At 41.7% G+C, this 25,116-nt stretch overlaps 1 protein-coding gene across 4 annotated transcripts in view; it reads left to right on the top strand.

Moving 5' to 3' along the window:
- The window catches only part of ADGRE1 (adhesion G protein-coupled receptor E1), a 60,224-nt gene extending 38,223 nt beyond the window's left edge, over window positions 1-22,001 (top strand). For all 4 annotated transcript variants that reach the window (XM_072721619.1, XM_072721621.1, XM_072721622.1 and 1 more), the window contains 13 exons: window positions 462-550; window positions 1,733-1,816; window positions 4,801-4,975; window positions 5,606-5,725; window positions 6,876-7,075; window positions 7,530-7,700; window positions 9,245-9,439; window positions 10,875-11,110; window positions 13,957-14,023; window positions 15,112-15,203; window positions 18,608-18,776; window positions 18,890-18,994; window positions 20,762-22,001. In XM_072721619.1, coding sequence (XP_072577720.1) covers window positions 462-550; window positions 1,733-1,816; window positions 4,801-4,975; window positions 5,606-5,725; window positions 6,876-7,075; window positions 7,530-7,700; window positions 9,245-9,439; window positions 10,875-11,110; window positions 13,957-14,023; window positions 15,112-15,203; window positions 18,608-18,776; window positions 18,890-18,994; window positions 20,762-20,767 — 1,709 coding nt within the window. In that variant the 3' untranslated portion in view covers window positions 20,768-22,001. The remainder of the gene's footprint in view (window positions 1-461; window positions 551-1,732; window positions 1,817-4,800; window positions 4,976-5,605; window positions 5,726-6,875; window positions 7,076-7,529; window positions 7,701-9,244; window positions 9,440-10,874; window positions 11,111-13,956; window positions 14,024-15,111; window positions 15,204-18,607; window positions 18,777-18,889; window positions 18,995-20,761) is intronic.
- Window positions 22,002-25,116: the final 3,115 nt, after the last annotated feature.

The following is a 25,116-nucleotide window of genomic DNA, read 5'->3' as shown; positions in this document are numbered from 1 at the left end:
TACCTCTGAGGCCCTTACCAACATGAGAACTAGAACATTATCAATGCCATGTGTTTCCTGCATGTTCCTTCCCCATTATTAGATCTCCGTTTTGTCTTCCCCAGAGGGGACTACTTGAAACTTTTTGTTTATAATGCCCCTACTTTAAAAATGCCCCCCCATGAATGTTTCTCTAAACATTGTGTTTGCTTTGGAACAATATAAAAATGGCATTGTGCTCTGTATCGTCTTTTCTGACCTGCTCTTTTCACTCGGTATCCTGCTTCTCAGAGTCCCTGATGTTTCAGTGTGTAGCTGTGGTTTGCTCATTTCCACGGTCATGTAATATATAATATATATATATAATATAATATAATAATAATGGGAGGATTTGAAGCAGGGGGTAATGAAATCAGACTTGTCTTTTAATCATAGCTTGCTGTGGTTGAGCTTTAATTTGGTTGCTTTTGGCTTCTTCCTAGGGATTCCCTTCAAGTGTAAAGAAGATGTGATACCAGACAATGAGTGGGTCCAGCTATGCCAAGTGGGAGCAGCCGTAGAACTTGAACACGTAAGTATTTTTGAAAGTTCCTAGGTTGAGTTTCCTAGAAGAACTTCTAGAAGTTCCTAGAAGCCACTCAGGTAGGATGTTGTTTTGCAGCTTTAACAAAGACCAAAATAATGGTGACCTAAATTGTATAGCAGTTTATTTCTCTCCTTGTAACAACCTGAGTGTCAACTGTGGAGAGCTGATATGATGGCTCCGTAAATGCTCTGCCATCATCAACAGAAGCCTCCCACTTTGTGGTCCCAGATGGCTGCTCCAGACCCTGCCATCACATCTGCATTTCGGCTGGTGGACAGGGAGGAGGGGGAAGTGAAAGGCATAGTTCTTTTCTTTAAAAGTATAACCCAGTGTCACTTCTGCTTATATCTGACTTCAAGGAAAGATGGGAAGGGAAGGCATTTGTCTATCTTAAACTTGGGAGCTCTTTTACTGAAAGAAGAAAGGATGCTGGAGTCTCCTTACCAGTGAGAGTGCTGATACTATGTCTGCATGGTGTGGGAGGGGTGATTCACAGTCCCAGAGCCAGGCAAAGAGGAATTTGGATGTCTTGATGCTCTAATGAAGTTGTTTTGGGGACTAAAGCCTCCATGATTATGTTCAGGAATTGATGTCATGATTTTTGATATGAGTTTATAAATTAGCTTTGGAATTCCCATGCACTTTGGACCACTGCTGTTGTTTTGTGAATAAGTTGTGGTGAGGAAGATCTCCTCTCTGTATCCCTCAGTTTGTCTCTTCTGGATATTTCATATAAATGTAATCATGCAGTACATGATGTGTGTGTGTGTGTGTGTGTGTGTGTGTGTGTGTGTGTGTGTGGCTTCTCTCACTGAGCACAGTACTTTCAAGGTTCACCACGTTGTACCAAGTGTCCATGCTTTACTCCTTTTTGTGGCTGAATAATATTCCATTTGGACCACTAGGGTTGTTTTTTTCCCACGCAGTCCCCCATCTTTGACCCCTCTAAGTCATTTTGCTGTTTCTTTGCATTTGTTTCTTTTATTCATTGAAGAGTGAGGCAGCTCCAATTCTGCTCAAATGGTGAGTTTCTATTTTCCCGAGAATTCTAGAGCCTCTTGGACACCTTAGGAGCCCATACAGTGGGCTGGACGGCCAATTTGTATACTTGACATGCTGAGGGATTGATGGATCAGTGCTCACACATTCTCCTCCTCTGGGGCCCAGGGTTCCTTCTGCACACTAATGAACGCCACCTTCAACGTTCTGGACAATGCCTGTGAAAAAAGAAACACCGTGGTTTCTCTGAAGGTAACAGCAAAGTCTTTGTAATTGTGTTTCAAGCTTCGAATAACATGGGGGACACTTTGGGCACAGAAAGTCCTTTTTCTAATTAATGGGCTGAGTTAAAATTTAATTTGTTATATAGTTGTAAGGTTTTAAAATTTAACATACAGTTAAATTGCCCTTCTCTGTCCAGTTTGATGACTTTTATTACCTAAATAGATTTCTATTTAGCCACCACAATCAGAACATAGATGATAGGTGATTTTATCACCACAATCAGAACATAGAACAGTTCCTTTTCCTCCCTTGGGCTTCCCCTTTATTGCCAGATGGTCCCTCCACCACCAGCCCCCGTAAATCCCCAACTCTTCTCTGTCATTAGAATTTTGTCTTTTCAAGAATGTTATATAAATAGAATCACACAGGATGTGGCTTCTTTCACTCAGCATAATGCCTTTGTGATCAAGAGTTCCAATTCTTATTTTTTAAATAACTGTTAGTGACACTGTCTACATTCACAACATTGTGTGAATGTACCACCAGCATCCCCCCAAAAGGAAACTTATGCCCATGAAACTTAGGCCCAGCTGTTCCTCATTCCTCCCTCCCCCAGCCTCTGCTTTCTAACTTTGTAGACATACCTGTTCTGGATGTGTTGTGAAAAGGAGTCCTACAAAATATGGTCTTTTGTGTCTGGCTTCTTACTCTGAGTGTAATATTTTTAAGGTTCATCCACATTAAAGTACATGTGGGTGCTTTATTCCTTTCTATGGCTGAGTAGTATCCCACTTTATGGATGTACCACAGTTTATCCATTCATCTGGGGAAAGCATCTGAGTTGTTTCCACTTAACCATCTCCCCTTTCTCCTGGCCCCATCTCAACTTTGGGCAATTATCAGTAGAGCTGCTATAAACATTCACATAGGGCTTGTGTGTCTGCATGTCTATCTGGGGTATGTGTCCCAAATTTTTCATTTCTCCATGATAAATATCTAAAGCCGGGATTACTCCTTGATTGCAATGGTAGATTTTAAACCTAGCTGTTTTTTTTTTAATTTTTATTTATTTATGATAGTCACACACGAGAGAGAGAGAGGCAGAGACATAGGCAGAGGGAGAAGCAGGCTCCATGCACCGGGAGCCCCACGTGGGATTCAATCCCGGGTCTCCAGGATCACGCCCTGGGCCAAAGGCAGGCGCCAAACCGCTGTGCCACCCAGGGATCCCAAAACTTAGTTTTTTTTTTTTAAGACTTAACAACTGTAGCTGTTGTTAATTTATTAATAAATTTGGTTGGTTTTGTACCAAAATAAGAATAATACTTTCATTTGTAATTTGATTTAAAATTAATTTATTGGTATAACACATTTATTCATCAAGTGTACATTCACTAATAGGGTTTTCAGATTAAATTTCCGTAAGTGATGAGCCATTTTTACAAATTTCATTAGATTCCCTCATTTTAGACTATGTTTACAAATATTCTTATTTACCTCCAAATTTCAAATACCTACTGAGAAAGATTTACAAACCTAAAAGGTGAAGTTGGTGTGCCTTCAAGGGAATATAAATCCAAATAATAAAATGTATAAATGTAATAATTTAGATTTTTTAAATGTTCAAACCCATTTATCAACAGCTGTGTTCTCTTACACGGTTCATATTAAATACACATTTATCACACATCTAATTGTTTTGGCAGTGAAATCACGTGGATAATCAGTTAGCTTCTCTAATGTGTCAAATTATTCTAAACCCTTTCAACCACCACTTTCCAGATTATGCCAAAGATCATAAAACCTTCAAAATTGAAAGTTAACACAATGAAGTCTTAATTTGCCTGTCAATTCTTTACTTTCCCAAGGAAATAAAATAATGTTCCCAGGTGAAAATAGATTTCACATTTCAAAGGGAGTTTGAATGAGGTCTCCTTAGGCATAGAATTGAGGACCACATTTTTGCAGGATGATTCCACCTGAGATTTTTCTGTATTGGTGGGGAGGGACCCCAAACTCATACCTTGCACTTGAGATATGGCTACAGCACTCAATGCATCCTGTTTCTCCAGAATGAACGTCTCTCAAGTTGTACTCTCACCAGTTTTCACTGAAATTCTTTTCATGATTTTTTAAAAAGGATTTATTATGCTGAGTGAAATAAGCCAATCAGAGAAGGACAATTATCATATGGTTTCACTCCTACGTGGAATATAAGAAATAGTGAAAGGGATTATAAGGGAAAGGAGGGGAACTAAGTGGGAAAAATTAGAGAGGGAGACAAACCATGAGAGACTCCTAATTCTGGGAAACAAAGGGTTGCAGAAGGGGAGCTGAGTGGGTGAATGTGGTAGCTGGGTGAGGGGCACTGAGGAGGGCACTTGATGGGAGGAGCACTGGGTGTTATACTGTATGTTGGCAAATTGAATTTAAATTAAAAAAACAGAATTTGAATGTCAAGCAAGAAGTTCACTGAAAAAAAAATATATCCGTTCTTTTATTATCAGCTGCATACTATCCCACAATTTGATTCCATCATCATTTATTTAGCCAATCTGTTGGACATCATTTAGACTTTCTGACTTCTTGCTATCACAAGCCATGCTGAAATAAATATCACTGGACTAGGTCCTTACACAATTTTTTAGCATTTCTGGAAGGATTAATTCCAGGAGGGGAAATTACTGGGTCAGAGGTATATGCAAGCAATACTATTACAGGTGCTGATTTAAAGCTATACCGTTTTGCATCCCAGGGGGATTTGGGGATCAGGGAAAGGAAGCTGAATAGATGCCCTTTTAATTCTTCATTGGCCTAGACTATGAACCCACTCTCTTGAGAGAGAGAGGGAGGAAGAAGAGAGAGAGAGAGAGAGAGAGAGAGAGAATGAGAAGGAGGGAGAGAGAGGGAGGGAGGGAGTAGGAGCGGGGAGAAAGAGAGGGAACAGCTGCTGTTTCAGGGGTAGGGGAAGAGGGTGCGAGGACATAGTGTGCAAACACATTTCCTTGCAGAGTACGGTCAAGAGCTTTGCCTCTGTGCTAGAACAAACATCCACATCCAACTTCACCAAAGAAGAGACATCCGCTTTGGCCACTGTGGTCCTGGAGAGTGTGAAAAGCACCACCCTGGCAGCTTTCCTGAAACCCTCGGCAAATGTCAGTCAGACTATTCAGACAGAACAATTAGGTAAGATGGCGAGGTTACACCTGGGTGCTGATGCGGGGAGGGGGGCTTGGGCGATGCAATTCTCCATGGCTTTCCCATATCCCATTTCCCCAACTGTTTCAAACCTCTGAACTCACAGAAAAGCCAGTTCAAGGATATTAACAACATGTTCCACATTGAGTTAAGAGTGTTGCCAGGTATGGTTTGGAGTGTGTCATTGATTCAACAACTATCCGAGTCCCTCAATAAACAAACATCTAGTGTACAAGATACAGATAGTGCTATTGAGAAAAATACAGCAGGCTAAGTCAGCCAGAGAGGGCCAGGCTTGGGGGGAGCATTGCTAGCTTTCATGGTGTAGCCAGAGGGTTAGGACTGTTGCTTTCCATCACTGTTTATCTCAACCCCATGTTTCCCTGATGCACCTGCTTTGGGGCGAGAACTCTCTCCTATGGGTCCAACTGGGTTTCTAATTAGTTTAGTGCTCCCTTCCTCTTGTCACTCAACAAGGGGCTCAAGATCTTCCCCATGATGAACTGGCCTTTTTATTCTTTGCTTGCAACTGGGTACATATAAGGTTTTTGGACAGAAACTGAATTCAGGACTCACTTTCTGAGTGACCTCAGGCAAAGTCTCCCTATCTCCTTTTAGAACTTGAAAGCAAAATTATCAAGGAAGAATGCATTGAAGAGAATATGACCTTTCACTTTAAAGCCAAAGGGGATGAGATGAAGATTGGGTGTTCCACCATTGAAGAATCTAAATCCACAGGTATAGACTTGCTTCTGGGAATCAAGGAGAGTGGTAATGGTATAGTCAGTCAGCAAATGTTTATCACTCAACGCTAAGGTGCCAAGACTTATGAGGGGATCAGTGAGGTGAGGCCCAGGCCCTCAGGGAGTTTTCCATCTGCTGGGGAAGTCAGATATTAAATAAATATTCTCACAATAGTGGAGTATTAGGAAGTTCACTTTCCAGCACAGCAGCCATTTGGCCACCTTTTGTTATTGAGCACTTGAAATGTGGCCGGGCTGTGAGTATAAAATACACACCGGATTCCGAAGGCTTAGTACAAAAAATGAAGATTCATTCATGAGAATGGATCTCATTCACGTGAGATTTTATATTGATTGTATGTTGAAATGATAATATTTTGCATGTATTGAATTAAAATATAATTAAAATTAATTTTACCTGTTTTTGACTTTTCTGAAATGTGGCTACTAGCAAATTTAAAATGACTTATGTGGATCAAGTTATATTGCTAGTGGACAGTGCTGTCTGTGTCAGGTACTGGCAAACTTGTCCTGTAGGGGGCAGGTTGGTAAGTATTTTAGGCATTGAGGGCAATACAGTTCCTCACAGTGCAAAGGTGTTTATACGTGAACAGGTGTCGCTGTGTTGCAGTAACTTTTATTTATACAAAGAGGCGATGGCCAGATTGGCCTGGGGGCTGTTGTTAGTCACTCCCCAATCTATCTGCTATTGGGAGGGCTCAGGGAGGAAGCCTGGGATGTCCCTGAAGACCACCAATGTTGAAAGGGGAAGCCCACCAAAGAGATGCAACAAGAATAACCATAAATATGGGAGGAGAACTTATTTCCCATGGCTCAGTTTGATTGTCCCTTAAAAGCACAAATTCAAACTTATTTTTAAATGCAGCCAACATTTCTCAGGTGGTAGCACCTCAGGATTTTTTTTTTTTAAATGGTTCTAGAGAGGGTCACCAACCTAGGAGTCTCCTGGTTCCACTGGTGTGGCAATCCTCAGAGCAGGCCAGTGGAGGTAGAGATGCATAGGATATTAAAGCATGTGTGCATATGTACATGTCAGATCATCTATAATCACTGCTGAGCAAATTATTCCTTTTCTCTCCCCTCCTTTTTTTTTTTTTTTTTTTTGCCTTTGGGGGAAATCACAGGGACCACTGGGGTGGCTTTTGTCTCCTTTTTGGGTATGGAGTCTTTTTTAGATGAGAGCTTCTTCAAAGACCAACAGATGCCCTCGGCCATCTCTCAGAGGAAGGTGAAGATGAATTCTCGAGTTGTACAAGGCATCATGACTGGTGAGAAGACGGATGGCTTCTCTGACCCAATCATTTACACACTGGAGAACATTGAGGTTTGTGAAGAGGTCCCTGCTGAGCCCCCATCTACCTGTTGAGAATGCTCCATCCTCCAGTGGGCTTAACTTTCACTTCTGGTAGGGACTCATGAAGGCAGCAAGCTCCCACAGTTTCTTGCAACTCAAGATGATCCCCAAAATCTACCTCAAAACAGAGGGCTCTCCTATTCCTATGTGGCATTCTTCCATCCATCACCAGGCAAAACTGGGCTCAGATTAAGTGATGTTGGTGCAGGATCATTTACAAGGACTTTATTTACCTTGGCTATGACTAAGTCAGTGGTAGAGGCAGACCTGGTATCTGAGACCTTTCTCTATCCTTGTGCATGGAAATATTGCATTTCCCTCCCAAACATACCTGCATCTTCATGCCTCAAATGATTCTTGAAGTCAGTCATACTGAATCCATTTGAAACAGAGTCTCGGATGACCAGAGCCTTTCCTTTTACAGCCTAAGCAGGAATTTGAGAGACCTATCTGCGTTTCCTGGGACACCAATGTGGAGGTTGGTAGGTGGACGTCTTCTGGCTGTGTGGTCCTTGAAGCTTCTGAGACGCATACTGTCTGCAGCTGTAATCAAATGGTGAATCTGGCCATCATCATGGCTTATGGGGAGCTCACGGTCAGTACCAATTCTCTGCGCTCTGGCTCTCCAAATGCAAGGGGGGAAAATACTGAGTAAACATCCACTGTGTGTCTCTCATGGTCTTGGGTGTTGTGGGAGGGAGTCATGGGGGGACAGATGGAGTGTGTGATACTTTTGCCCTTGGTGAATTCAGAGTCTGGCTGAGAAGCCATGATATTCATATATAAAATGAGAAATGACCCTAAGCAGATGCTCTGGGAGAAAAATAATCACAGATCCCATTTACAGAGTGCCTACTGTGTTAAACCCTTTATTTTAAGTCAAGTGTTTTCAGGCCATTTTACAGGATAGAGGCGGAGGCTCCATAATCCACCTACTTAGGAAATTAAACTGGTGGAAACGAGACTCAAACCCAGGAAAGTCTGGCTCCAGAGCTGTCTTTCCACAAAACCATGTAAATGGTACAAGAAGTTGTGCTATAGGAATTCAGAAGTGTGTTGGTGAGAGCAATCAATCGGGGAGGGGTTGGAACATGAACCTTGATGAGTGGGTAGATTCAGTGGAGAGGAAGGCTATACAGAACATGTGATATATTTCCTGCACAGCCATGAGCACTTGAAGTATTTTCACTGAATCCTCTTACAACAACTCTACTGGGCAATTACTGTTCATATCCTCTTTTAACAGATGAGGAAACTGAGGCACACAGCAGTGAAGTGTCTTGCCCAAGCTCACACAGCTCGGACCTAGCAGAACTGTAGTCCATTCTCTCAGTCACCATGTCTGTCACAAAATCATAGGGAGTAGCTGTGAGATGGCGTCTTGGCACATCTTTAACATGCAGAGGAATTCAAAACATTGAAGTTAATAGTGAATAAAAATAATTGTGAATAGGTGAAGGACTCAGTTTGCCATTTCCACTCCCAGAAGTTGGGGCATCTATCTCTGAATGCCTGTGTAACAGCCCTAGTCCAGGCCAGGAAATGGTAACCATTCTAGGTATTTCAGGTAGGGAATGGGATGCTTGCAAAGTCACAGAGAGGGATGGAGGATTTGAAGTCAGGGGATGCGAGTTGGGTCACCCCAACTCTTCAAGATCATCCCTATGCAGCTGTAATGCAGAGGTCAGGAATTGACCCACATCTATGAGGCAGATCACCCCACATCCATGCAATCGAAAAAGGAGCATCTGGAATGTGGAGCCCACTCATAGCTTGCTCCAGTCTGCAGAAAGCTGGTACCTGCCGGCATCCTAACTTCCAAAACTGTGCAAACATCTCATTGGAGAACCTAAATGACATCTAGGACCCTAGCTCCAGAAGATTCTGGGAAATGTCCTTTATAGACATCTTGCTCTAGTATGACATGGGGAGTGGCACAGGACAGGGTGGGAATGGGTGCTGATGGGTTCCAGAGGTTGATAATGGACAATATCTAGTTCACTCCAAGTGTCAAAGGGAGAAAAGTTTCCTGAGCCCTTTCTGCCCTGGTCAGGAGACTGGATAATTCTTTTTTTTTTTTTTTTCCTGCCTGAAGGAATGTCAGCCCCTCTCTGAGTGGTGTATCTCTTTCCTTAACAGATGGACTTCTCCTTGTACATCATTAGCCACGTGGGCATGATCATCTCCCTGGTGTGTCTCGTCTTGGCCATCATCACCTTCATCCTGTGTCGTTCCATTCAAAATCACAATACCTACCTCCACCTGCACCTCTGCGTGTGCCTCTTCTTGGCCAAGGCTCTCTTCCTCACTGGAGTGGACAAAATTCATAACAAGGTCTCACACCCCTCAGGCTGTGTCTTCACCCAACCCCACCATCTCCACATCAGCGCCCCCCCCCCATCCTACTCAATAACCTCTACTCTAATTCTTACCTCAGGACCTTTGCATGTGCCATGCCCTCTTTTGATAATATTTATTCCCAGTTCTTCACCTGGTTGACTTCTTCTTGTGATAGGTCTCAGTTTAAAATCATTTCCCTGATCATATTATATATTGTGGCGATCTCTCCTATTATATTTTAAGCCATTGGTTCTTAACTTTGGAGGATCCTGCCCCCTAGGGGACACTTGGCAATATCTAGAGACATTATTGGTGGTCATCACTGGGAGGGGGTGCTTCTGGCATCCGGTGGAGACTAAGGATGCTGCCAAACACCCTACAATGTACAGGACAGCCCTCATGACAGAAAATAATCTGGTAATATTTTTATGAATGTCAATATGCTACAGCTGAGAAACTCTATCCCTTATCAGTTTATTTTGCTTTCATACCCAGCATTTATTTGAAACCATATTGATTATTTGGTATTTTACTTGTTGTATATCTACCCTTCCCACTAGGCTATGGGCCCCATGAGAGCAAGAACTTTGGCCAATTTATCCCCTTGAACTATACCAGAAACATAGTAGGTTCTTAGGATTTTTCCGAAAGGAGCACTAGTGACATTTTGCCTGGGGTGATCATTTTTGTGCAGAATCACCTCCCTCACTGTGGAATGTTTAGTTTCCCAGGCCCCTTGAGAATTCAATGCTAGTAGCATGTGTCACTGCCATCATTTAACCAGAAGTGAGCCAACTTTTTCTCTAAAGAGGCAGGTATACATATTTTTAGCTTTGCAGATCCTAGGGTTTCTGTTGTAGTCACTCAGCTTCGCTGTTTTAGTGCAAAAACAGACATAGAAAATATAAAGATGGGGATGCCTGGGTGGCTCGGTGGTTGAGCATCTGCCTTTGGCTCAGGTCGGGATCCTGGCGTCCTGTGATCGAGTCCTGCATTGGACTCCCCACAGGGAGCCTACTTCTCTCTCTCTGCATCTCTCATGAACAAATAAATAAAATCTTTTTTTTTTTCAAAGAAAATATAGAGATGGATGTGGCCATGTGCCAATGAAACGTCATTTACAAAACAGGCAGCCATCCCAATGGCTACACTGTGCTGACCCCCCACACTCAATCAACTAACCATTCTTCTCAAAACTCTCTCCGTTTTAACACTGAAAGTCACATGTCCTGGGAAGAACAGGTCCCAGGTAAACCAGGATGACTTATCCCCCTACCCAAGGGATGGTAGCACCTGTAGGGAAAATATCTCTATGTAAAGGTTTGTGGGATGAATGGATGGGCTGTGGTTCGGGAACTCCAGTCAAAGTAGTGCCCCACTGTTGCTTCTTGGGTAGGGCATCCTGAGTGTGCATGCTTCTCCTCTCCAGATGGGCTGCGCCATCATTGCAGGCATCCTGCACTACCTTTACCTCGCCTGCTTCTTCTGGATGCTGATAGAGGCTGTGATGCTCTTCCTCATGGTCAGGAACCTGAAGGTGGTGAATTACTTCAGCTCCCGCCACGTCAAGATGTGGTACCTCTGTGTCTTTGGCTATGGGATCCCAGGGCTAGTGGTGGCTGTCTCTGTCGGTGTTCAACCACAGGGTTATGGAATGCATAATCGGTAAGTGATATCCTCTCTCCCTGAAGAGCCTGCTGCCAGGGTTCATGAGGATAATTGATTACATGAACAACAAGAAGAGCAGTAACAGTAGTGATGATTGTGTCTACCGTTTATTGAGCTCTTTATGTTTTGTTGGTCTCAGAGCTGCCATGTATAGTGGTAGCACGGGTTGTGCACTGCATGAATCCAGGAGCCACTATTTGTACCGTAGTAGAGATAATGGTGGTGGTGTAAACAATGAACTTGGTTGTAAATTTTAAAATCATGGATCCTGGAGCCAGCCTGCTTGGGTTTGAACCCTTGCTCCACTACCTCCTAGCTGTGGGCGAGTTGCTTAACCTCTATATGCTTCCATTTCCTCGTCCATACAATAGGGGCTGATGTAGCAATGCCTACATCATAGTGTTGTGAGGGTTAAATGAGTTATTATCCGCAAAACATTTAGACCAGTGTCTGGCATAGGATAAAACTATATACATATCATCATCATCATCATCATCATCACCATTGTCTGTTTTAAAGCAACGTTTGTTTGTCACATGGTTCCATGGGAGAGGATTTGGGGTAGTATGTTGGTGAGTATAACTTAAAAATAATTTCGTAGTTATCTTATAGGACATTAGGGAAAAAATTGCTAGCATACCAACCAAACTCATGATATCATAGATGTGATTCCATTGTATAAGTTAAAAAAAAAGTGAATCGACTTTGAAAATCAGGTAAATGACAGGACAAACAGTATGCGGCTAGTGCAGAGACTGTAACTCACTGTGTCATGTCAATGATCCTATGACCCCTGAGATAGTGGTGCTATTCTAATTTAGATATGAGGAAAGACAGGCTTTCTTGCCACTACGATGAGAAAGGGGCTGTGTGAGGACATGAATCTAGGTCTTTCCAATCCCAGGGCCTGTGCTCATCACCCTGTGTTAGAGGCATTGCTGAGCTGTGGTTAGGGAACTAAATATCCAGGTTTCCTCCCTGCTTACTACTGATGGTTTATATTTCAGGTGAGGTCATGAGATAAGAGGTGAGGGAAAGGAATCCATAATAAGTGAGCACTCATCAAATCTAAATCCTGCAAGCTTTACAAACATGCATTTATCTCTGGTACTTCTCAACTGAAATCCTAAGTGCGAGGACTAGGAGTATGAATAGTGTCCCCTGGATTTGTGCAGTACACAGCCTGGGCTGCTGCATATGGTGGTACCTAAAGTAACAGCTTAATAAATGGTAGCTCCGGAGGAGACTGAGGCTCAGCACAGTTGCAGAACTTGCCCTGGGCCACATAGCTAGAAAGTGTCCAAACTGAATTCAGACCTGACTGTCTTGTCAGGAGATGGTGGTGACAGTGCAAGGCTACCATGATTGAAGTGTCTGATTCTGGTGTGGGTAATAAAGCACTGACACAGACCAGAGAAGGATAATAGCATATGGGAGTCGGAAAGTTCATGGAAGGCTTCCTGGAGGAGATAGAACTTGAATGAGCCTTGAAAACCCTACTGAAACATACACAGGCAAAGAGGAAGGGGAGTGGCGACAGTAGGTGAGGGCAATAGCTTCCCAAGGGAGGGCTCAAGGTGTGTTTGGAGAACAGGTGGATTGGGCTGAAAGAGGGGGATCTAGGGGAGGGGCATGGAATTTGGGGCATACCTTCCAGGTGGTGAGAACCACAGAAAATTTTGGAGGAGGGGAGTAGTGTTGACAAGGATTTGAGATGACCTTAGGAAGAAGCACCAGGCAGTGAGGAAGAACTGGAAATATGGAGTGCATTTCTGAGCAGGTACAGCTGCAGGTAACAGGCTCCATCCAGTGGGTACCTCTGGGAAACTGTGTAGGGCATGGACCTCCAATAACCCACCAGTTGTTCATCATCTCCCTCCCAGCAGCCATTGGTTGAGGGCTGCTCTCGGAGAACTAATTCTTTAGAGCTTTTAGTCTGATGCCTCCATGCAGAGATGCAGAAGCTGATAAGGAAATAGTCCAGTATCAACTGAAATGGTTTTCCATGCATTTTCCACCTTTTTATCTACTGCTACCTGGAGACTCCTGTTCCAGGGAGAGAACGCCTGGTTGGCCAAACTTGATTATTTTCCTTCTCTTTTGGGGGAGGCACACTTCCACAAGGGAATATTGGAGTGCTGTTACGGACTGTGGTGGAATGGTTGTCAGATGGTGAAAACCAATTACTAGAGACATGATGGCATGTCTCTTCCTCCTCTCCCTCCATTCCTCCTTCCCTCCCTCCATCTTTCCCTCCCTTCATTTCTTTTAAGAAATAATTATAGAATACTTCATCCACACCAGGCTTTGCCCTGAGTGCTGGGTATTCAGAGATGAACGAAAGTTCAAGGTCTGAGTTCTCACCCAGCTTATAGTCTGGTAGAGAGAGAAGAACAGTTTGCAAGGAAACACACCACCATAACTTATGACACTGATAGATGCAATAAAAAAGAAAAGCAGCAAGCTCTGCTAGAGAAGGACCACGGGTAGGGATGGTCAGAAGTGGCTTTTAAGAGGAGGTGACATTTGAGCTGGGATCTGAAGGTCCAGTGTACCAGTGAGGAGGTCTGAACAGAGAGGAAGGGGTTACAAAAGTTATGAAGTGAGGATGAGCTCTATGTAGGACATCAAATTATACTCCAGGAACATTTACCCAGGAAGAAGGTCTGAAATAAGACTTGCTGAGGCCCAGAGAAAATTGAACTGTAGCCTGTCTCATCATGAGAATTTTCATCTCAGGGTCATCTCCCTATACTCTCCTCCATTAGTGCATTTGTTGGGTTGTGAGTAACTTATAGGGTCAAGACTCTGAGACAAGCACTGACTTCTGTTTCTCTCCATAGCTGCTGGCTGAATACGGAGACGGGTTTCATCTGGAGTTTCCTGGGGCCAGTCTGTACCATCATCGTGGTAAGCAAATTGCTTGGCACAGTGTGATAAGGAGACCCAAGGGATCCGATGGAAGGTGGATAGCCAAGGTCACGTATTCCTCTCAAACATTCTCCCTTCTGATCCCCAGTTCTTGAGATTTCCAAGTTAGAGTGTAATTTCTTTGACTTCTGATTTTTTTTTTTCTTGCCAACATTGCAAATCCCCTGGAAGGGACTACAATCTTATCTGTCCTTTGTGTTGCAGAAAGAATGGGTTTATTATTGTCTTCTGAGGATCAGAATTAAATGAGAAAAAAGGGAGGCAAAAAAAAATTTTTTTTAGGATCTCAAAAATGATTTTTATTTATTTATTTTTATTTTGGAGGAAAAAAAGAGTATTTGATGGTCAGGGAGGAAAAGAAAACAGTGGGATGGAAGCAAAGGGAAGCCTAGAGGTTTTTTTTTTTTTTTTTCCAGCCTTACTAAGGTGTAACTGACAAATAAAAATTGTATATATTTAAGGTGTGTAACTTGGTGTTTTGACATATGTATACATTGTGAAATAATCACCACAATCAAATATCCCTGTTTTATAAGGTCATGTGGGATTAGAGCCCACTGTAATGACCTCATTTTAATTTGGTCACCTCTGGTAAAGACCCTAATTCCAAATAAGATCACATTGTGAGGTCCCAGGGCAATCACCCAAATAAGAACCGGCAAAGGCTTATTTATTGCTATAGTAAGGGAGCCAACCACCATCACTTGCACTTTGCAGAGACTCAAAAGCAGTCAGAGGAGTGGCAAGGCTTTATAGGGATAAAACAGGGATGGCTTCTGGTGTGGCCTGATCAGAGGCTGTATGCATCGGGATTCTATAGGCAGCCTAACTCAAAGCAGCGCATTCAATGTGAATGCTTAGGGCAGCATATTGGTTTTTTCCTTTCGGTCCTAAGTTGGAAGTGAGGGCAGAAATTAGGGAGGCTATCAGTTACCACTCAAGAGCTGGTTGTTTGGGGTCAACTGCTTCCTGGGGTGGTTACTGAAGACTATGGGTCTCTTACAGGTGGTCTGGCCATTGTCTGTGTGTATCTCCAATCTCTTAGCCCTTTCTGCTTGACTTTGTAGATCAATTCCATCCTCCTAACTTGGACATTGTGTATCTTGAGGCAGAAGCTTTCCAGCGTCAACGCTGAAGTCTCCAAGCTCAAAGACAACAGGTGCAGACCCTTCTTCCTTTTCTCTCCTTTCCCAGTCTCCTTCATTCTCCCCACAAACATCCACTGAGTCCCTTTTGTATGCCTGGTCCTGGTGTCCAGGACAGAACAGCTCAGAGTCTAGATCTGGGGTCTCAAACACCAGGTCTGACACTTACAAGCTGTGTGACCTCAGACAAGTTACATAACTTCTCTGAAACTCTTTCCTTATCCTTATTTACCATGGGGATGTTAACATTGTCCACTTTATCTGGCTTATGAAGTAGTAACACAGTTACTAGGAAGACTGTTTCCTATATTGAAACTATTAGTACATTTTCTAACTCATCTACTGTGCATAATTATATGTGATATTTACAAAAATAGAGTCATTCATTTTTATAACCATTTTCTCTTAATAGCATGGATATTTTTCAATTTAACTAGACATTCTTTGACAATATCTTTTTTTTTTTTTTTGTAAAGCATTTCAGTGTAAGGATACAGCACAACTTACTTAAATCATGCCTTATTCACGGACATTTGAGTTGTTTCTGATGCCTTGGGGGGAGGAGGGTTATTATAAAGAATGCAGTCTTGAATACCCTAATAGATCTTTTTCCATGCCTGTGGTTGTTCATAATGGTAGGCATGAAACTGCCCAGGCCAAATGGCAGGTTGGATTGTCACACTTTTAGTATATATCGCAAATTATTTTCCAGAAAATTTGTTTCCATTTGCAAGAGTGCTTATTTACTTACAGCTATGCCAACACCAGGATTTATCATTTTTGTTGTGTCATTTTTGCTAATTTAATGGGTTAAATATACTATTTTATTATTTTAGTTTTGCACGTATTATTTAATCTTACAGATGTGAGACATTTTCCTTTTTTTAAATAAATTTATTTTTTATTGGTGTTCAATTTGCCAACATATAGAATAACACCCAGTGCTCATCCCATCAAGTGCCCGGCTCAGTGCCCATCACCCAGTCACCCCCACCCCCCGCCCACCTCCTGTTCCACCACCTCTAGTTCGTTTCCCAGAGTTAGGAGTCAGATGTGAGACATTTTCATACTCTTATAGACCATTTGTGTTTCTTGATCAATCAACTAATTTTTTAAAAAGATTTTATTTATTTATTTATTTATTTATTTATTTATTTATTTATTTGACAGAGAGATAGAAAGTACAAGCAGTGGGGGGAGGGACATGGGAGAGGGAGAAGCAGACTCCCTGCTGAGCAAGGAGCCTGATGCGGGCTCAATCCCAGAACCCCAAGATCATGACATGAGCCAAAGGCAGATCCTTAACTAACTGAGCCACCCAGGCACGCCTCAACTAATATTCATTAGATCTAGCAAAGTCAGATATTGTCTAGGATTTTTTGTTTTAAAGTACCGTTTGCTTTGGCATGGGTGGAACTGGAGGGTATTATGCTGAGTGAAGTATGTCAGTCGGAAAAGGACAATCATCATATGGTTTCACTCATATGGGGAATATAAGAAAGAGTGAAAGGGATTATAAGGGAAAGGAGGGGAACTGAGTAGGAAAAATTAGAGAGGGGGACAAACCATGAGAGACTCTAACTCCAGGAAACAAAGAAAGGATAGTGGAAGGGGAGGCGAGTAGGGGGTGGGGTAACTGGGTAACAGGCACTGAGGAGGGCACTTGATGGGATAAGCACTGGGTGTTATACTATATGATGGCAAATCAAACTTCAATTAAAAAATAATAAAAAATAAATAAATATTTTTATTTATTTATTAGGCACACAGAGAGAGGCAGAGACATAGGCAGAGGGAGAAGCAGGTTCCCTGTGGGGAGCTGGTCTAGGTTTTATTGTCAGGAACCATATGATGTCCTTTGCTTGTTTTCCTGTCAGTATCCAATCCCTCATCCATCCCATCTGAAATAATTTTTTTCTAAAAATTATTTTTAAAAAGTTGATACAAAAGTATAAAAGAGTTAATACATGCAATGATAAGAAAGAAAGTTTTTAAGATTTATTTATTTATTCATGAGACATGAGAGACACAGAGAGAGAGAGAGAAAGAGAGAGAGAGAGGCAGAGACACAGGCAGAGGGAGAAGCAGGCTCCATAGGGAACACATGAAAAGTAATCCCCTGATCCCCAGGTCTCCAGATTCTCTTCCACCTTAAGCAACCATTATCATTTGAATTGAGCTTCCTTCCAGAATATTCTATACCTACACATTCACCTTCTATTACATAAATGATAGGATACTATACATATCATTCTGAACTTTGGGTTTTCCTCACATAAATACATAGCTGACTTCATATCAATGCTTATGATTAAAAAACAACTAACAAAAATGTTTTTGGGCCAGACACTCTGGCAAGCACCCTTGGAGTTTTGTTATCTCATTTAATCTGCAGAACAAGTAATATCACCCTGTAGGTATTGTATTATTATCCCTACACCAATTTTAGGAAACTGAGGCACAGTTTCCATGGTATCCAGGGCCTGTATATGGTCACTCTTATACCATTTTTAAAAATGGCTTTATGGGGCACCTTTCTGGCTCAGTCAGTGCAGCATGCAACTCTTGATCTCAGGGTTGTGAATTCAAGCCCCATGTTGGGTGTAGAGATTTACCTAAAAATAAAATCTTTTGAAAAATGGTTTTATAATTTCCTTTTAGTTTCTATAGATTTGCCTGTTCTAGACATTTCCTATAAATGAAATCATGTACTCTGTGTTCTCCTGTGACTGGCTTCCTTCACTGACAATGTCTTCATGGTTCATCCATGTTGTAGCAGGTTTTAGTACTTTATTCCTTCTAATAGCTGAATAATTTTCCAGGGTAGGATGGACCATATTTTGTTTATCTGTTCATCAATGGGTGGACCCCAGGGTTGTTTTAGTTAGGGGAGGGGGAGAAGAATGAGTGCATGACAGGTGTGGGGTTTCTTTTGGGGGTGATAAAAATATCTTAGGACTGGGTAGTGATGATGATTGTACAGCATTGTGAATGTGCCAAATGCCACTGAATTGCACACTTTAAATGGTTAAAATGGTGAATTTTATGTTATGCGAGTTTTTCTTCAATTAAATAAAAAAAAGTCCTCGTATTTCATACTATGGTATTACCACTCACTTAATGTGTCCTCAGTTCTTGGACCTGTAGGTCCTTTGAGCATTTTCATCACTATCAATAATATTGCATTAAATATATGTGTCTACACATCTTTGTGCTACGTGTATCTGTAGGCCATCTGCCTTTTAAATGCTGATGGGACTCCCATTTCCCTTCCTCTGAGCTTGGAGACCACCCCATATTTATTCTCACCTAGGTAGCAGATGACATGGTGGCAGCCTCAGACTGGTGGTGGGAGTACGGTCCATGAGGACAACAGCCACTGCCCAGAACTTTATCCTTTCCAAATCTTCTCCCCTAGGTTACTGACATGCAAGGCCTTTGCCCAGCTCTTCATCTTGGGATGCTCCTGGGTGTTGGGCATCTTCCAGATTGGATCCATGGCTCGTATCATGGCCTACCTATTCACCATCATCAACAGCCTGCAGGGAGCCTTCATCTTCATCATTCACTGTCTGCTCAACCGCCAGGTACATAACTGTTGCCCTTCCCAGCCCCATCCTTCCCAGGAATATGCCTTTGACAACCCACATCCCTGCATCTAGGACTAATTCATCTTCTTGTGATGTGTCTCTTCCTCCAGGTACAGGAAGAATATAGGAGATGCCTTACCAGGAAGATCAAACCCAGTTCCGAGTCCCAGACCACAGGGATATTACTGTCCTCTGTCCCCTCCACTTCTAAGACGGTGAGAGACTGTGTGTTTTATGCAGTTCTGTTCAAATGGAACTACTGCTTCTTAGCAATACCAGACACCACTATGCACCGGGTACCTACTGTGAGCTAAGAGTGTCCATGTATATTAGCACATTTAATAAAGTGTGGTGTTCAAGAGTCGGGGTTTAGGACCCAGGGTTGCCTGGGCTCAAATCCCAGCTTTGCCCCTTAGTACCTGTGTGAGCTAAAAAAGATGAAATGATGACTCATACAGACATAACATGAGAATACATTAAGGATTTTATTCTATTCACTAATCAGTGAGAGTGAGGCAGATGTTGAACTGGTTCAAAAGAGAATGCACAGAAGATATATATATATATATATATACACTATGTAATATACATTATGTATTATTTAACATGTATCATATATATCTCATATTATGTACATTATATACAAGTATATGTTTTATATCTTTTGTTTACATTATATATGTATGTTATATATATTATATAATACATACATATCTCTGTTCTTTGCATTCTTTTCTTTTTCGTTTTTTTTTTTATTGGAGTTCAATTTGCCAACATGTAACACTCAGTGCTCATCCTGGCAAGTGCCCTCCTCAGTGCCCGTCTTTTTTGAGCCAGTAATAACATCTGCCAGTTTCTCTTGTTGATAATTATAAATAAGATTATATATATATATATATAATTATGAAGTTATATATTATCTAATTATTATACTATAATATATAATATATAAAATTTCATAATTATCTATTATAAAAATGAATTACGATATATATTAACATATGAATTATATTTCACATATATGACTTCAGAAACATTGAAATGAATGTGCAAATGGAGGCAAAACTGATTTTTCCACATAATCCCACATATTTTTGCATTGCTACCATTGCCATTTAAAATTTACAGGGTTATAAAAAAAATTTACGACAGCTCTTCCATCCTCCATTAGAATTTTTTATATTTTCACTGATTTATTCTAAGCACAAGAAACTAAGATTCAGTGGCTTATTTATGTTTTTTAGTTTTTACTTATTTATTTTTTGCCTTATTTTTTAAAATAAATTTTTTTTTATTGGTGTTCAATTTGCCAACATATAGAATAACACCCAGTGCTCATCCCATCAAGTGCCCACCTCAGTGGTAGCTTATTTAAATAGGAAATTCTTCTTCTTTTTTTTTGCCCCCAAGAATAGAAGCTCAGAGTTAGGTGTTTCTGATACGGGTTCTGTTGCTCAGGGGTGTTGTAAAGGATCTAGGTTTTCCCTACTTTTCCATTCCACTAACAATATGTTGACTTCATCAAATGATTTTCATGGTTGCAAGATGGCTGCCATAGCTCCAGACATCACAACCATGTTGAAGGCCAGAAGAGGGATGGGACAGAAGCAGCAAACTCTCTCTTTCACAGGAAAGAAAAGCTTTCCCAGAAACCCCTTAGGGGATTTCCCTTTCATCTAGTTGGTCAGAATTGTATCACAGGCAACACAGAGTTACAAAGGAACTTAACAAAACACGCATTTGGCTTCTTTGCCCCTAGAGTGGAAGCTATTGATGACGAAGAGGTTGAGAAGAGCTTTCAAGTTTGCCATTAGTGTCTGCCACACTAGAGACCATCAATGTTAACATTTTAGTGTTTGTCCTTCCAGTGTTTGTTGCCACATTTCTCTGTATTTACAGAAGACCCGTGTATTCATAAAACCCCTGGAATCACATTTCTAATCCTAATCCTGCTGATTCTAATTCTGATTTCTCTCTCACAGGATTAAAGCTCTTCTTCCATTCATATGTGCTATGGAGCAACATCTGAGGAAAGCAGATGCCTACGGGAGCCTACTCTGAAATCTCTTCACAGCTTGATGCACAGATGCAAGATCCTGCCAGCCCCGGCACTCTCTGGGAAACAAGACTTTCTCTTCTAGGTTATCAGTCCATCTTCCATGTTCTGCTCTTTGAGTTTCCAGAGTTTGGAAGAAACAGATCCCAGTGCAATGGCATGACCAAGATTATCTGGCTACTATTTTGGGTTCTCCCAAGTTCGCGGGTGCGTGACTGCAAGTGTGTCTCTCCAGAACACAGAGCAGCCCCTCAATTAATGATTTACCATATGACTGACTGACATACCCTTTGACAAAGCCTCCTCCTGCTTTGAAAGAAATGGTCAGTAAAACAATAATTATGGGCCCCAAGGGGGTGAATAAAACACATAGACCAATCAACTACTTTTGGACAAACACTTAATGCAGTTACATTGGTGAGTAGGAGTGCTGGACGGAGGAGAATCCCAGCGTTTCATGGAGGGTTGCAGCGCTTGATGACAGCACACTTTGGAAAGTGTTTTGGTTTCCTGGGACCTTTCAGGGAACCAACACCTCTCTTCCTTCCAGGAACTTTCATGGGACTTGCCTAGGATTCACACTGCTCACAAAGCTATCACCATCCCACGTTGCCCTCCATCCTGCATAAAATCTTGATTGCCAGGGAGAGAGGAGGGAGATGCAACTTTAAAATGTAGATATAAAAAAAAATGTAGATATACTCTGTGCTCACTTTGGTAGCACATATACTAAAATTAGAACAATAAAATATATATATCCTCCCTTCTATGGCCACTCTAATACCTCCCTACTCAGAGTATGGTCTGTGGACCAGAAGCATTGGCATCACCTTGTGAGGAAAGCAGGATAGCAGGCCATACCCTCTATTGGCTGAACCAGAACTTGAGTTTTAAGGAGAGCCCCTGGGGACTCACTCATGAATGTTCTAGAATATTCTGGAATACTCTTCTGTTTGCCATGCAGATAGCAGAGCTTGTCTTTAAAACCAGAAAGAGGGATGCCTGGGTGGCTTAGCAGTTTAGCACCTGCCTTCGGCCCAGGGTGTGATCCAGGAGTCCCGGGATCGAGTCCCGCATCAGACTCCCTGCATGGAGCCTGCTTCTCCCTTTGCCTGTGTCTCTGCCTCTCTCTCTCTCATAAATAAATTAAAAATCTTTAAAAAATAGTCATAAATTAATTATTAAATTAAATTAAATATTTTTAAAAACAGAAAAAAAATGTCTTCTTGACTTTTGGACTTTGCATATACCATTCCTTCCTCCTAGGACACCTTTCCTCAAAATCCAGATAATTTCTACCTTTTTTTTTTTTTTTTTTTGAATCTCAGTCATCACTTCCACCAGGGAGCATTCTTTGAATCTCCTGAAGTAAGATTAGATGTCCCTCTGTATGTCCCTAGGGCTTCATGCTTTCTAACCTTGTATTATAACTTCTTTTTCTTAGGCGTCTCCAGCTTAGACTGTGAGCTCTATAAGCACAGGGAATTATATCTAGTAGATTCTCCACAAATATGTTGAATGAATGAGTAAATGAATGATTAATCTCCATTTTCAGGATGAAGAAACCGAGGCTCAGAGAAGTTAGGTCACTTTCCCAGCATCACACAGCTGTAAGTGGTTGAGCTAGGCTGTGAGCTCTTGACCACAGAGCTCCTCTTCCAGACCCTGTAACTTTCTCCTTCTCTTCCTTTGACCACAGACATTCTTAGTGTGGGAATACCGAGGAAAGACTAAATAATTACTCTGAGTCAACTTACCACCTAAGATTCAGTTAGCTCAGTAATGATCATGGGTTAGACAACTTGATAACGATATTAAACTTGGTTGATGGAAGCTCAGTCTTTATTATTTGTGGCAGCCACAGCTTGAGAGGGAAGCTGACCCACGAGTTCATTTATGACAGGTTGGTCTTCTGTGCTTGGCTTGTCCAGAGTGTTCAATACAGATGCCGCAGTTCTAAGGGATAATGAAACAAGAGATGGCACAGCTCCTACCCATCACCAGTTGCGGTAGATTGATTGGATCAATGGCCTCAAGAGGTGGCCTCTATTCTCTACACCCCTTCCCTATCACTTTGTGACCTCTTACTGTTCTCACTCAGGCTTGGCCTTGAGATTTGCTTTGGTCAGTAGAATGATTCAAAGACAGAGGGTTTCAAAATTGGGTGTGCATTCCTTTTTGTCCTTTACATGATTAGTTTTTTAAAATTTTATGCATATTTTTTCATTGGAGTTCGATTTGCCAACATACAGTATAACACCCAGTGCTCATCCCGTCAAGTGCCCCCTCAATGCCCATCACCCAGTCACCCCATTCCCCTGCCCACCTCCCCTTCCACTACCCCTTGTTTGTTTCCCAGAGTTAGTGTTAACTTGCTCTTGCATCCTTGTCTCCACCCTGAGAACATGCCTGCTGACCTGCAGGAGGGGTGTGAGAAACATAGAGGAGAGCTACGTCATCCCATTACATCAGCTGAGGCTGGCCTCAATCAGCCACCTGGCCGATTTGTAGCTGATGGCAGTCAGGTGAGCAAGCCCAGCTAAGATAGCAGACCTGCTCAGCCAACTCACAGACTCAGGAGTAGCAATCAAGTATCATTGTTTTAAGGTACTGAGTTGGTTTTTTTTTTAAATATTTTATTTATTTATTCATGAGAGACACATAGAAAAAGGCAGAGACATAGGCAGAGGGAGAAGCAGGCTCCCCACAGGGAGCCCGATGCGGGACTTGATTCATGACCTGAGCCCAGGGCAGAGTCTCAACCATTGAGCCACCCCAGTGTCCCAAGGTACTGAATTTTAAGAGTGGTTTGCGATGAAGTATTATTTGTGGCAATTACTAATTGATACAGTAACCAGTGGATTATCAACATTTTGTATATAATTGCAACAATTTGGAATATACAAAATGAAGGATTTGAGTTTGCATTTCCTCTTAGGTATCGGATCTATAAATTTGTTTTTTTTAAATAATAAATTTGTAATGCTTAAACTTCTTCCTCTTAGAAGATTTGCACAAAGCCTTTTTTATTTTATTTTATTTTAATTATTTTTAATTTAAATTCAATTAGCCAACATATAGCACATCCTTAGTTTCAAATGTGGTGTTCAATGATTTATCAGTTGCCTGTAACTCCCAGTGCTCTTCATGTCGCATATCCTCCTTAATGCCCAACACTCAATTACCCCACCCCCAACCCACCTCCTGCCAGCAGCCCTCAGTTTGTTTCCTAAAGAGTCTCTCATGGTTTTTCTCCCTCTGTGATGACTTCCTATTCAGTTTTCCCTCCCTTCCCCTATGATCCTCTGTGCCGTTTCTTATATTCCACATATGAGAGAAACTATGTGATAGTTGTCTTTCTCCTATTGATTTATTTCACTCAGCATAATACCCTCCTGTTCCATCCATATTGATGTAAATGGTAAGTATTCATCCTTTCTGATGGATGAGTAATATCCCATTTCATAGATATAGATATAGATATAGATATAGATATAGATATAGATATAGATATACCACATCTTCTTTATCCATTCATCTGTTGATGGACATCTGGGCTCTTTCCACAGTTTGGCTGTTGTGGACATTACTGCTACCAACATTGGGGTGCAGGTGTCCCATCATTTCACTACATTTGTATCTTTGGGGTAACTACCCAGTAGTGCATTTGCTGGGTTGTAGGATAGCTCTATTTTCAACTTGTTAAGGAACCTCCACACAGTTCTCCAGAGTGGCTGCACCAGCTTGCATTCCCACCAACAGTGTAAGAACAATCCCCTTTCTCCTCATCCTTGCCTACATTTGTTGTTTCCTGACTTGTTCATTTTTGCTCTTCTGACAGGTGTGAGGTGGTGTTTCATTGTGGTTTTGATTCGTATTTTCCTGATGCCACGTGATATGGAGCATTTTTTCATGTGTCTGTTGGCCTTTTGTATGTCTTCTTTGGAGAAATATCTGTTCGTGCCTTCTTCCCATTTCTTGGCTGAATTATTTGTGTTTTGTTTGGGTGTTGAGTTTAATAAGTTCTTTATAGATTTTGGATACTAGCCCTCTAAATTATATGTCATTTTCTAATATCTTCTCCCATTCTGTCAGTTGCTTTTGGTTTTGTTGGCTTTCCTTTGCTGTGTTACTGCTTTTTATCTCGACGAAATCCCAAAAATTCATTTTTGCCTTTGTTTCCCTTGTCTTTGGAGATGTGTCTAGCAAGAAGTTGCTGTGGCTGAGGTCACAGAGGTCGCTGCCTGTGTTCTCCTCTAGGATTTTGATGGATTTCTGTCT

The sequence above is a fragment of the Vulpes vulpes genome, chromosome 9 (genome assembly GCF_048418805.1).
Source record: "Vulpes vulpes isolate BD-2025 chromosome 9, VulVul3, whole genome shotgun sequence".
NCBI lineage: Eukaryota > Metazoa > Chordata > Mammalia > Carnivora > Canidae > Vulpes > Vulpes vulpes.
Note: the sequence above shows the minus strand (reverse complement) of the source record. Positions and strands in the feature narration are given on the sequence as shown.